This window comes from Carex rostrata, chromosome 23 (assembly GCF_964058835.1).
Source record: "Carex rostrata chromosome 23, lpCarRost1.2, whole genome shotgun sequence".
In the NCBI taxonomy this organism is placed as follows: Eukaryota; Viridiplantae; Streptophyta; class Magnoliopsida; order Poales; family Cyperaceae; genus Carex; species Carex rostrata.
Genome location: NC_135940.1, coordinates 72,625 through 86,607, shown reverse-complemented (window position 1 = coordinate 86,607; position 13,983 = coordinate 72,625). Strand labels below are relative to the sequence as shown.

The window sequence follows — 13,983 nt, the reverse complement described above, 5'->3', positions numbered from 1 at the left end:
GTACAATTTTTTTTCTAGGGCTTCCATTTCTATAGTCATTGCTCTAGTCCATTCTTTACTTTTAAGGGCATCCTCAACTTTTTCGGGTATGGCGATAGAAGATAGTTGGTCTGCAAAATTCTTTAATGGTTGTGGCAATTTTTCGGTTGAGGTGTAGTTTGCAATTGGATATGTTATTTCTTTACTCGTCCCATCTTCCGGGATATATCTTTTTGGTGGTTTGCTACGATTAACACGTACAGGATATCTAGGCTGGGTTTCAGAAGAACATACCTCGTTGTTATCTTCTCGTGGTATTGCCTTAATAAGATCTATCCATGGCTTAATTCCATTTGGTGAATGACCCAATTGACCTGTTTTTGCTGAATTTTGTTACTCAGAACCTTCATCATTTTTCGAACCTGAGTCAACTGCTACTGGATCCGAGTTATTTGCTAGATTTGTACCCAAATTAGCTGCTACTCGACCCGAATCCACTGCTGCTGGACCCGAATCAGCTGCTGCTGGATCCGACTCATTTGCTGGGCATGGACCCGAATCAGCTGCTGGGCCTGGACCTAAACCAGCTACTAGTGGATTGGATAAAAAAGTTAGATCAAAGTCCGGTTCATCATAACTGTTGCCCTCCTGAATTGGATCTTGGATTTTGTTAAAAAATGACTCATTTTCTAAAAAAAGTAACATCCATGGTAGTATAGAATTTTCTAGTACCTAGATTATAGCATTTACAACCTTTCTGATTTGCTCTCATTCCCAGAAAAATACATTTTTCAGCCCTAGGTTCTAACTTTGTGCGAAATGGTTTTTGTATATGGATATAAGCAACACACCCAAATATTTTTGGAGGCAAATTTAAGACAGATGGTATGGTCACATGAGATGATAGGACTTGGATGGGGGTTTTATAATCATTTGCACTTGTGGGTGTACGATTTGAGAGGTATACAACAAATGAAAGGGCATTATCCCAAAACATAGGAGGTACTTTATTTTCAAGTAGTAGTGATCGGGTCATTTCAAGTATATGTTTGTTTCTTCGTTCGGCAATGCCGTTTTGTTGAGGTGTTTCTACACATGTTGTCTCATGAATAATCTCATTTTCTCTAAAAGAATTTTATACCATCTGGTTCAAGTATTCTGTCACATTATCGCTCCTTATGATTTTTATTTCTTTCCCAAATTGAGTCTTTACCAATTTATGAAAATCTTGAATAACTTTAGAGACCTCATCTTTTTTTTTAGTAAATAGAGCCAAGTCATTCTAGAGCAATCATCAATAAAGGAAACATACCATCTACAACCAGATTTGGAAATTATAGAGGATGGTCCCCATACATCTGTATGTATCAAATCAAAAGGATTCTTACATTTATTTTGACTACTATAATAAGTTGTTCTATGACTCTTAGATTGGATACAAGTTTCACAAACAAAATCTTTAGGATCTAAATGCAAAAATAAATCGGGTAAAAGCTTTTTCATGTATCCAAAAGACGGGTGACCTAGTCTTTTATGCCATACCCAAATTTTATTCTTAGTAGATATATGATATCCCCTTACTATATAATTGCTACCACTTTTGACTTCATCCAAGTAATACAACCCATCCTGTCTAGTACCATGGCCAATGATCATTTTCGTGAGAATATCTTGGATTATACAGTGGTCAGGGAACATAAGCACAACACAATTTTGATCATTTGTAAGTTGGCTAACAGATATCAGTTTTGTTGCAAGAGAAAGAACCACAAGTGTATTTTTCAACCTTATTTGATTTGATAATACAATTTCTCTTGCACCTTCTACAAGATAAACTTTTCCATTTGCGTTAATGATTCCAGTTTTATGTGAAGTGCACATGATTTCTAATTCAGTTTTTTCATGTGTCATGTGGTCGGTTGCACTTGAGTCAATGACCCAACCTTCATTTTTCCTGTTTTTGCTCAAATTTGAGATATTGCACTTACCCATGCTAGTTTTGAAAATATCATTTTTACCTTCATAATAATCTTCTCCTTTTGTTTGTGACTCAGTTCTGACTGCTACCTGCTGACCAGATTGGTTCGGTGCTGGCAGCTGCTGCTCCTTTTACAAATGTCGGTTGCTGCTTGCTGGTCATCAGACTGCCTGTAGCCACAGTTGTTGCTTCTACACCTTTTCCTTTCTCCTCATACTTCTTCTTCTTGTCACCTTTCCACCAATCTGAGTAGCCTACCACTTCGAAGCATTGCTCCTTTGTGTGCCGGTTTTTGCCACAGTTCGTGCACCTTAGTTTTGTGCTATCAAATTTTACATCAATAACACTTGAATGAATTATACCCTCGGTCATGGTAATAGGTTAAGGTATGATTTGTGTCACCGGTCAAGGATTGTTTATGACAGCAGTTTGCATAGCTATCATTTGAGTCATCATTCTCGTCATTTGCTCAATCAGTGCAGCAATGTTCAGCTTAATGTAATGCTATTTCCTCCGCTTAATGGATAACTTTTTTCTACCAATGGAGAATTGCTGGTCGATTCTTGGGATTCGGCTTCTGACATTGTTCTACCAAGTATGGATCGCTCCTTAGAGCAGTATAGCACAAGAAATGGAAGTTAAAGACAAGAAGGGCAACAATTTCTCTAGCTATACCACCAGGCAACCACACTCTGATACCATGTCAAAAATAATAATAGAACTGTCAAAAAATAATAAAACAACTCAAGAACACAAGACTCCCATGAATCTCCATTCCCTCCCTTATTTTTTATTTCTTTTCTTTCTTGATTGAATTACACGGCTCTTACATGCCTATTTATCAATTCAAAAATATTTTGTATATCATGCTAAACATGGAACCAATCCTTAGAATTAATGACAAATAATCAAATACTATTTATTGCCTATTTCACTAGATATGATTGATATCCTTCAATTTCTTCTTTCCTTCTTTTGAGTAGATATAGATCTTCTAGAGGATTTGGCTTGATCCCCAAGTTATGCTAGAACCGAGTGTAATCTTAACAGAAAGGAAGAAATATATTGCACTCTCTCGCAATCTCTCACACAAAGAAAGGAGTCAATTTTGATTTTGTATTTCCTGCGGCAACGTAGAAAAAAAGGAAAAGACGGGGCTCAGGAAGGAGAGGTGGTGTATCTTTGTAGATTTATAGAGAAACAACGAGTGGTCTTTTATGTGGCAGGTATAGTTTTAACTTAATTTAGGCTTCTACATCTAAAACAGATACATTAAATCAAAAGAAGGCAGATTATTTGACTGGAGGGTTCATATTCAATCCGAATTTAGATCAATAAATCCCAGCCGTTGCAGTTTCAGGACAGCCAATTTAATTTAAGCTGCATAATATAGAGGAAATATACTAGTCAAGATTACTATCACATTCCTTGAATGTATCTCCCCCTCAATAATTTTGAAATTGGAATTTAGTGAGGAGACAATTTGACCATCTAATTATTCTTTTCTATATTTAGGCATCCAAAAAAAATTCGATATATTGTTCTTCTTCCTAAACCTACACTCTAATGAAGTATGTCCAATCTTACAATAATAATTTCAAAATGTAAGAGAGGGTTTGAGAGGTGTTGAGGGATGAGGTAAGTTCAAGGTTGGACCTTGCTTGAAGTGATGTTGAAAGTGACACTTTAATTATTGAGTTTGTTTCCAGAGTTCATTTTGACTCCAATTCACTATTTTAGGTGAAACATTTTTATTTTGGTAGGATTTAAATTTATTATGATGTTGAAAAATATTCCTAGTTGAATTCTTTTAAATCATGAAACCATTGATTTGATCCTTTAGAATAATCTTTGTTTGATCCTTTGTAAATTGTTGTGTATCCTATTATCCTTACAACTTTTATTATTATATCTATACTTAAATGCATAGTTATATGATTTTTGATTATTATTAACCTTTGAGTTTAGTGTATATTTCTCTCCTTCTTTAGTGCTCTTGGTATTTTTGCAATTCATGATTATATTACCTACCTTATTTTGCTCAAGATTAATTAAATTTTTAAACTTGTTACATGATCTTAAAGACTTATTTTTTGTTTCTAATTTTTGTATTCTAAATTTTAAAATCTCTATTTCACTTAAGTGTGATTGACAATTGTTACTTTTACTAGTCATTTCCAACTTTCCAATTTTGGATTCATAACTTTTAAGCTTACTGACTAACATTTTATTTAAAACATTAGTTGCTTTTAAGGTTCTATTCTCATCTTGTAATTGATTTGCTCTTATTCTCACCGATTCTAATTATCTAAGTGTAATCTACAATTGTGTGATTCAAGAGTCATTGACTCAAATTAATTTAATTTAGATTCTAGATCAACAATCTTAGACCTCAAATTTTGTATAATTTCTTCTTTCCTAAGTAAGGTCTTATATGATTTATCAAGAAGAAACCTCAATTTAATTTCATTCCTATGTGTTTGATCCTTATCCAAAGAGCTACTTGTATCATCAATTTCTACACATCTATTTATCAATTCAATTTTCGACTCATGATTATAATTTTCAAGTGCTAGAGTTACCTCATTGGTGGAGCTTGTTGATGCTTCACTTGAATCATCCGAGTTCATCTTCTTGTTCTTGCTTGTGGCAATCGAGTTGACATCCACCATCATTAATCTTTCATTGACCTTTGCCATCAACGCAAGGTTGAGATCTTGACCATCCGTCTTTGTCTCACTCCATATAATTTGAGTATTTATTTCATATCAATTTATTAGATCGTCCCATAATTCATGGGCACTATCCACATCTTTAAGTAATGAAAAGACATGACCACTAACCAAATTAATTATATAATTTATTGCATAAAGGTTATCCTTCCTTTCAAGTTTGGATTCGGTGGTCAATTCATTATTTTCATCAAATTTTGGTACATAACCATTTTCTACAATATCCCAAACCTCATTGGTTTTGAAAAAATAAATCATATGCTTTTTCCAATGGCTAAACTTATTTGTTTCTTGACCAAAGATTGAAGGTTCCTTAACATGTCTTGGTAACATTGGTGCCATTTAAAGATCCAAATAAAATTTTCAAATTAAGTGTGCCTTAATTTGAATTTCTTGCTCTGATATCACTTATTGGTTCCAAAGGCACCTAGAGTGGCGGGGGGGGGGGGGGGGGGGGGGGTGAATAGGTCTTGTTAAACTTTTTAATCTAAGTTAAATTATCTAGCGTGTCTATAAGTTATTCTTGGCGAAAACTCGAATAACTTGAATCTAAACTAAAATATAAAATAAATAAAGTAAATAGTAGAGTTTAGAGACACTTGACACAAGAGTTGTTTACGGAGTTTGGCACTAACGTCTATGTCTCCGGGGCCTGCGACCTTTGAGATGACACGCCTTTCTTTGCCCAATGAGAAAGGAATATAAGGTGGAACCAGTGAGCCCTTACAAACTTATAGGAAGTCACACGGCCCGAATACGAGCACTAAAGGCTCAAAGACAATCCAATTCGTGAGGACTCAAGGATTGCTAGGTGAGCGCGAGGCTCAAGATAACAGGGGTGAGGACAAAGGCTCGAAGGGTTATAAGGTGTTTGTAGTAAATAAAGATCTTTCACAAATCACTCGGATTATTGAAGTTGATTGAGTATAGTGGAGGAGATGTTTGGTTGTTGAATGAGTATTGAAGTTTAAGGTCTAGAAACCATGATGGCTCTCTTGTGAATAGAGAAAATGAAGTTTGATGGCTGGAGCACACCCAAGAAACCTAGCATTGGCTTCTATATAAAGGGAGAGAAGCAAATCTAGGTTTATTCTTGTTTCTAAATCTGACATTTGTCTTCAAAGACCTATAAAGATCCATAATTTCATATTTTTAACAAATTTAATACATAGAAATTGTAGATCTCGGTCTCCTGAGAATTTCAAGCTTTGATTCACTCAAATCGGAGTTCGTATGACCAAATGGCGACCAAAATACAAAAGGTGCACAGGCTGACGGAACACAACGGTCCATGACCGTTGCAACGGTCCTGGCAACGGTCGGTTCTGTTTCAACTTCCGGCTGGGGCCGGAATAAAGCAAATTTATCCGGCTGGTTTGGTATATACTAAACATGGTCATCAACTGTTCTGGAACTTCAACACTCTTTAAACTAGCGTATCTTGGTGCTCGAGTGTCCGATTTTGACATATGATCACTTTTCGGAAGATTGTGAAGAGTAGATGTTGATTTTGAAGTCTTAGCCATCATTTGAGCAGTGATGCAGTCAGTTATCTCAAGGATAAAGGAAATAGCCTCAACAACCTCAATAGTCTTGTTGCATTTCTAAATCTTATGAACCTGCACACATCTCAATTCAAGGAAATTATTAAATGCAATTTATATATGTTTTCCAAATCTAGTCAAACAGATAAGTCGAGGGCTCAAAAAGCCAACATATACTATATAGTTTAATATTTTATGAACAAGTTATGTTATCCACTATTATAATTAGATAAATATTATAAATTTTAGTATTTTTTAATAATATTTTATATTTATGAGGAGGGTCCAAATGCCTGTATTTTTTTTGCCTCCATTATGTCTCAATTTTTAAAATATTAATAACCCAAAATTTAAAATATAAATGTCAAACTTCATTTCCATATTAGTACATGTTGAATTTGTTTTTATGTCAATCACTAAGTTGAAAAATCAATATTTAGAAATTATCCATATTAGTACAATTTTATAGACTCTTGATGACAACCAAAACAAAGTTGAAATGTCATAATTTTTTTGCACGTGCATAGATAATATCCAACGGTTTCATTTTGACTTTTAAGTTTTAAATTTTGAGTTATTAAAGTTTTTAAAAATGGAGGCAGGCACAAAAATAGAGGCATTTGAACCCTCTATATTTATTTGCCGAGATTTTTATATTTACCCAAAAAAAATATTTTTTATTAAAAATAACCACGGTTTGGCGAAATTTTTAAAAATACCCAACCCGCGGAAAAAATCCGCGGCCTGGAAATTTTAATATATATATATATATATTGGAGATTATGCTATTCAGTTTATTTGGAATTTAGATTAGTTTGAATTGTTAAGTTGGAGTTTTGTATGAATTTTATTTGTATGAATTGTTAAGTCCGAGTGCTTCTGAATCCAATTTTGCACCTCTGGTTAACATAGCAAAACATTTTCAAAAATCATGAAAATTGACCGACATGCAGTCTTGACATCGTAGAACAAAACTGTGAAGTTTCATACAAAATCTCAAAACAGATCGCGAGATATCATATCTCAAAAATTGCCCGAACTGCTAAAGGAGTGCTTCTGAGCCCAACTTTGCACCTCTGGTTAACATAGCAAAGCATCTTCAAAAATCATGAAAATTGACCGACATACAGTCTTGATATCGTAGAACATGACTGTGAAGTTTCACAAAAAATTTCAAAACAGATCGCAAGATATTATCTTTCAAAAATTACCCGAACTGCTGAAGGAGTGCTTCTGAGCCTAACTTTGCACCTCTGGTTAACATAGGTAAACATCTTCCAAAATCATGAAAATTTACCGACATGCAGTCCTGTTCTACGATGTCAAGACTGCATGTCGGTCAATTTTTATGATTTTTGAAGATGTTTTGCTATGTTAACCAGAGGTGCAAAGTTGGGCTCAGAAGCACTCCTTCAGCAGTTCGGGCAATTTTTGAGATATGATATCTTGCGATCTGTTTTGAGATTTTTTGTGAAAATTCACAGTCATGTTCTACGATATTAAGACTGCATGTCGGTCAATTTTCATGATTTTGGAAGATGTTTACCTATGTTAACCAGAGGTGCAAAGTTAGGCTCAGAAGCACTCCTTCAGCAGTTCGGGCAATTTTTGAGATATGATATCTCGCGATCTGTTTTGAGATTTTTTGTGAAACTTCACAGTCATGTTCTACGATGTCAAGATTGCATGTCGGTCAATTTTCATGATTTTGGAAGATTCTTTCGTATGTTAACCAGAGGTGCAAAGTTGAGCTCAGAAGCACTCCTTCAACAGTTCAGGTAATTTTTGAGAGATAATATCTCGCGATCTGTTTTGAGATTTTGTATGAAACTTCACAGTTTTGTTCTACAATGTCAAGACTATATGTCGGTCAATTTTCATGATTTTTGAAAATATTTTGCTATGTTAACCAGAGGTACAAAATTAGATTCATAAGCACTTTGACTTAACAATTCATACAAATAAAATTCATACAAAACTCAAACTTAACAATTCAAATAATCTAAATTCCAAATAAACTGAACAACATAATTTCCAAAAAAAAAATATATATATATTAAAATTTCCGGGCCGCCGATATTTTCCACGGGGCGGAATAAAAAATCCCGGGCCACGGATTTTTTCCATGGGTTGGGTATTTTTAAAAATTTCGCCAAACCATGGTTATTTTTAATATTTTTTTTTTTTTGGGGTAAATATAAAAATCTCGGCTTTATTTGAAATCATTTAATATTCAATTCGTATCCATATTAAAAAAAACGAAAAACTAAAAAAAGAAGAAGATATGAATATGGTTTATCACTATCCGCTCTGTTTTCGGATCCGTATCCTTCCGAGTACCTGATTGAACTTGACTGAAACGAATGGCCAGCCGGTGATTACTCGGAATGGCACAGGGAGGCAAGTATTATTTGTGCTTTGAGATTCATGCCAATTTAAAAATCTGAGCTGAAAGTGAATCTGACCCACCCGACACCGGACAGACCCATATAAATATAATCTCTCTTGGATTCCGATCATCGATCACAGCATCCCTCACAGATTTGAGGTCTGAAACCGACGGGGAGTCGAAGGAAGGAATCAGGCAGTCGATTTTTCGCTCAGTAATGGGATCGAATCTTGGGTTGCCGTTAGAATGTTAAGACAATGTTACCAGATGCAGATGCTGCTTTCCATGATAGAAGATCCTAATTCTAATTCTAATTCTAATTTTAAGGTAAGGTGCCGTCGCTCCATATTGCTATCAACTATTCTATTCTGTTATATTTTGAATTATGGTTTCTATTTCTATCTGACAACTGACAATGATGATGGTTCCTACAAAATCCAAAGGTTGATCCTGTCCTGATGATAGTTATTACAACTGAATTGCATGTTCTTTTAAAATTCATGTCATTTTCAATGGATCCAAGATACTTCTTCTAAAATTCAAAGTACCACTTGACTGTCATTTGCCTTTACCATGAACACGCTCTTTTATCTCTGTTATATTATTTACCAGTATTTCATTGTACCATTGCTCATCTTGTAAATAAATTACTAAATCAATATTTTTATTACACCAGAGCTTTTGACCAGTAGCATGGCTGTCGACAAAAGTGAAGATTTAACTCCACTGATAAAAAAACAAAATTTTGTTTTCTATCCGGGTTGGCTATAAGCATATCCATCTATACCCCTATCCCTTCTGTGTGTGCATTTTTCTTTTTATGCTGTACAAAATATTCCCTTCTCTCTTCTTTTTCATCCTCCATTTTTCTCCAGTTATTGCTATTACATCTCTTCTCCTTGCTGCTCTCCTCACATATGGCGAAAGAGAAACTAAATCCCTTGAAAGCTGTTCCAGGGATAACAATTCCCAAATAAATACTGATTTCAACTGTTGCCAGTCTCCATCCTATTCTGAGTATGATGATAAATTAGAAAATCAGCATGATGAGAAGAGAAACCCTGAAAAAGAGAGGTTTCGTAGGTTAGCGAGCTTAATTGAAAGGAGAAGAGCTAGAATGAGCATAAGGCATGAAATAAAGAGGAACTTAATAGACCCAGATGAGGAAACTTGGATGTATGATGCATCAGACTTTGGGGATAAGGTCTCACTAGTTAATATACCGAGATGGGATCCATTTTCAGATCAAATTGAGGATTCCAGGCATGTACCCGGCTCGGCTCCTACGATTCTTCATCGGAGAAAGACCCCTTTTGATGAGTTCTTACCAGGCACGACACGATTCTCGAGGCTGGACCCATTTCTTGTTACTGAGATGGATCTGGCTGAGAGAGATGCTACTGCTTTGAGGAGTAATCATAATCATACTACTATTGGACATTTGCGTGGTGTTGAGTTAAAGGATGATCCAAAGGAGCTCAATTTGAAAAATGGATTGACTATTCGTGGTGGGTGTGATATTGGCACTGTGGCTGGAAATGTTAATCTGCCAGAGATTCATAGATATTGCTCAGGTAAGAATTTGTTGTGGAGCTTAAGTTGTACAATATTAACCTTTTTGTATTTAGGCAAAACATGTTAATTATTTAATATTTTATGAAATGTGGTACAATATTTTATTACAGCCTAGCAAGCAGATTATAGTGTTGGGATAGTTGGTGAATCCTTTTTTTTTGGGTTGGGGGTTGGGGTTGGACCAGCTTAATGCCGGATTGCTTATCACAAATAGCTCAATGAAAGAACTGACAATGAAAATAACATGATCAATAAAGATGTAGTGGTATTTGGTAGGTTACCATGCAAAACTACTGAGGCTAGTCTGGTTGGTACCAAATCCCGAGTCTACTGGTTCAGTTTTATATTCATTAATTTATTCTGTATGATACAAGTTTTTGACTTGGATCTTTTATTTCTATTTAGGCAAAAACCTCCTCAATGCTGACAATTCACAATTGGAATCTAAAGAAGAAATACTTATCCCAAAAGAGATGGTGAAAGATTTGGTTAGTGGGGAAGAGAATGACACAAGTTCATATTCTGATACTATATTGCTATCTGAATATTTGAATTTGTGCTCATTGGGAATTTTACCACCAAGAAAAGAACATACTCCATCTGACAGTTTCCGGTCAGTTAAACTTGAAGAAAATGAAATTGAACCCAAAGAGAAAAAGTTCAAGAACGCCCCTGATGACACAAGTAATGGAGCTCTTGATGTGAGTGCACTTGACCTAGAAATTGTCAAAGTTGAAGCAAATGGTGAACATGATGAAAATTTAGAACATGAGGAGCAAAAGGTTAATAATGGCCCTGATGACTCATGTAATGGGCTTTCTGATACAAGAGCATTGTTTCAAGAAGCCGTCAAATTTGAAGAAAATGGTGAAAAAGACAAGAACTTAGAGTTCGAAGAGGAAACAAGCTCAGTTAAAGAAGTAAAATCAATTCTGAAACAGCTCCGTGAAGAAATTGTGAAGGCTGAACCTAATTCGGGCGTGGTTCCTAAGCCAGTTGTCCAGGAAGGAGAAAGTGAGGGTGCAGAAAACGGGTCGGTCACATGTGAAACGGGTGTAAAACCAGATAGTCTTTTGGAAAGGTTGCCTCTGTCAGATTCCATCTCTTCCAATTTGAAAATATTGAGAAAACAAAACAAGCATGGTGAGAGCTCCAGTTCTAGCTCGAACGATTTTGACTAAAGATGAATTCCAGGAAAGTGCGTGTGGGTATATTTGTGTGTTCCCTTGCTCACATGAAGGTCATTTAGTTAGGACCATGCAAGGAATAGTATGTTTTGAGGAAAGTGAAATGTGTATAATTTGGGCTGGTGTTTGTAAAATTGAAGAGCGGGAAGAGTGTCCCGTTTCAGTACTTGGATTTGTAATTCAGTTGGGTAAGACAGATCTTGAGTACATATGTTTTTGCTTTCAGTAATTCAAATTTTGTATACCTGAATTTTGAATATATATTGCTGCCGTTGAGTATTTATTTGATTTTGTAATGTTATGCATGATGGTAATGAAATAAAATTATTTGTTGATTTTGTAATGTTAGGCATCTGTTAAAGTTTCTACCATACAATCTTCCAATTAAATTAAAGAGAAAATGCATGCATGATGGTAATGAAATAAGGTTTGTACAAGCCGTTAATGGTAAGGTTGGTGCTGCTGGCTCCTCCGATGAATAGCTAGTATACATCATGTTCTCCCCATAAAAGAAGCTGTACCTTTATTCGTATTTATCAAGAAAAAACGAAATGTGATTGTTGGAAATGCCAATATCAAATAAGAACACATACAAGGATATAAATATTGATCATGTTTTATTGTGATCAATATTTGATTGTGGAATAAGAGATGAGATAAATCTCTTATTTTGCACTTTTAGTTGTCAAATGATGAATATATAGGAGTGGAGTAAATACAGTGAGAGTTGTGAATTAATTTAGAGTAAGTTCATTTAATTTTTCAACATCTTACTTCTCTTTTAGACAATTAATTATGTTACTTAAATTATTTGATAAAGTGTACAATATGAGAAATAATTTAATTAGAATTAACTTTACCCTACAACTAAATATGTCACACCCCGGGACAACCCGCCACGTATTTCTACGTAAGGCGTATGCACATCACATACATTATCAATAAAAATATAAATAAATCCACATTTATTTCAAAATCAAACGAATTAAACAAACGATCATGGCGGACATGGCTAGTAATGATAAGCTGAAGTTGTATATATTAAAACCTAGGGTTTGTTATGTAAATTAAGCCAAGTTTTGATTAAATTAGGTTTAATTAGGTTAGAAATGTCCAAAAGTTCAAGTTACTGCCCTAGTTATGTTTGTTCTACAGGTAATCAAGTGTTTGGAGCTTAACGAAGCAAAACGGGTGAGTTAGCACGAAGATTGGAGCTTCTGCCAACATGCATTGCGGCCCGCAATTAGGTCGGTTCAGAGCCCGAATTTGCTATTTTTGGTTAGTTATTTCTAGGTTTTGGAGGGGGGATAAAAAGGAGACCTGTAGAACAGATTGAGTACGTTTTTTTAGGCAGAATTTCTGGTTTTAAACAAGGAAAAGCAAGGAAGAGAGAAGGAGGAAGAAGAGAACACCATTGATCAACCGGTTTTATTGTTTTCTTTCCTTTGGAACTCTTTTATTCTTTTGATTTGTGTTTTAGCCATGACTGGCTAAAGGCTTTTCTAGGGTTGATTAGGGTTGTACTTGAAACTTTTGTTATGATTTAGTTAGTTTTATTTTATATATTCTTGTTCTTTGTTATGATCTATTCTTTATTTTAATTGATCGTGAAGACTTAATCGAAATCACATGAAACCCTAGGATTTGGTATTTGCAATTGAGAAATTGAATATTAGGTCCAGACCATAAGGAATAGAGTATTTGATAGGCTAAGTACCGAGAGGTGACGCTTGTCTTATACGGGCTTCACCCAATAGTTTAGAAAATTGTGCCAAGTACCGAGAGGTGAAAGATAGTTTTCTAGATCAATTGGGACAGTAAGAACTTAATGACTTTAGATTAGAGTAGCCAAGTACCGAGAGGTGACGTTTATTCTAATTTAAAGATGATATTAATATAGAGATATCCCTTTGTACCTACAACACCCAACTGTGCCTTCATAACTAAAAGAACAAATTTAATAAACCAATTAGTCATAACACTAGTGGATAGGAACCCTAAGAAACCCTAATTTTCTCATACTTGTTAAAAATTCAGATTTTGCTTTAAGACTTTAGTTTAATTAATTTTAATCAAAACCAAACCAACCTTTGAACAAACAAACCTTTTTACTTTCTTTTACTAAATTAAATTGTTAGGTTAGATTTGATATTCCAACTTGTCCCTGTGGAGACGATCCCTAAGTACTATTCGACAAGGTTGTACACTTGCAACCGAATTGAGCGTAAATTAGGATTTATTACTTGTATTGTAATAATTCACATCAAGTAACACAAGCACTGCCATGCCTGCTCAATGTATCATTTATTGAATCATAGGAAAACAAAACTAAACAACATGTGGCAATTTATCAATCATAAGTCTTCCCGCTCAGTCTCACTCTTGTCCTTGCTCGAATCATTGCTCTTAATTACCTGGAACCCACATAAAAGTGGAACGGGTGAGAGATCGAACCTTCTCTCAGTGCGGGATTTAGTTCCAGCCCGGAGATTTGTAAAATCATCCTTTTACTAAACTACTTTAATCATTCAACAATAATAAAAATATATCCTACTATGTAATTCTATCATGAATGAAACCTTTATAAATTCAAAGACCA

General features: G+C 34.9%; 1 protein-coding gene across 1 annotated transcript; it reads left to right on the top strand.

Annotated features, from left to right (window-relative positions):
* Window positions 1-9,441: 9,441 nt before the first annotated feature.
* Window positions 9,442-11,677, top strand: LOC144575137 (uncharacterized). Its single transcript, XM_078325257.1, has 2 exons — window positions 9,442-10,196; window positions 10,603-11,677. The coding sequence occupies exons 1-2, from the start codon at window positions 9,443-9,445 to the stop codon at window positions 11,376-11,378; spliced, it is 1,530 nt and encodes a 509-aa protein (XP_078181383.1). The 5' UTR covers window position 9,442; the 3' UTR covers window positions 11,379-11,677.
* Window positions 11,678-13,983: the final 2,306 nt, after the last annotated feature.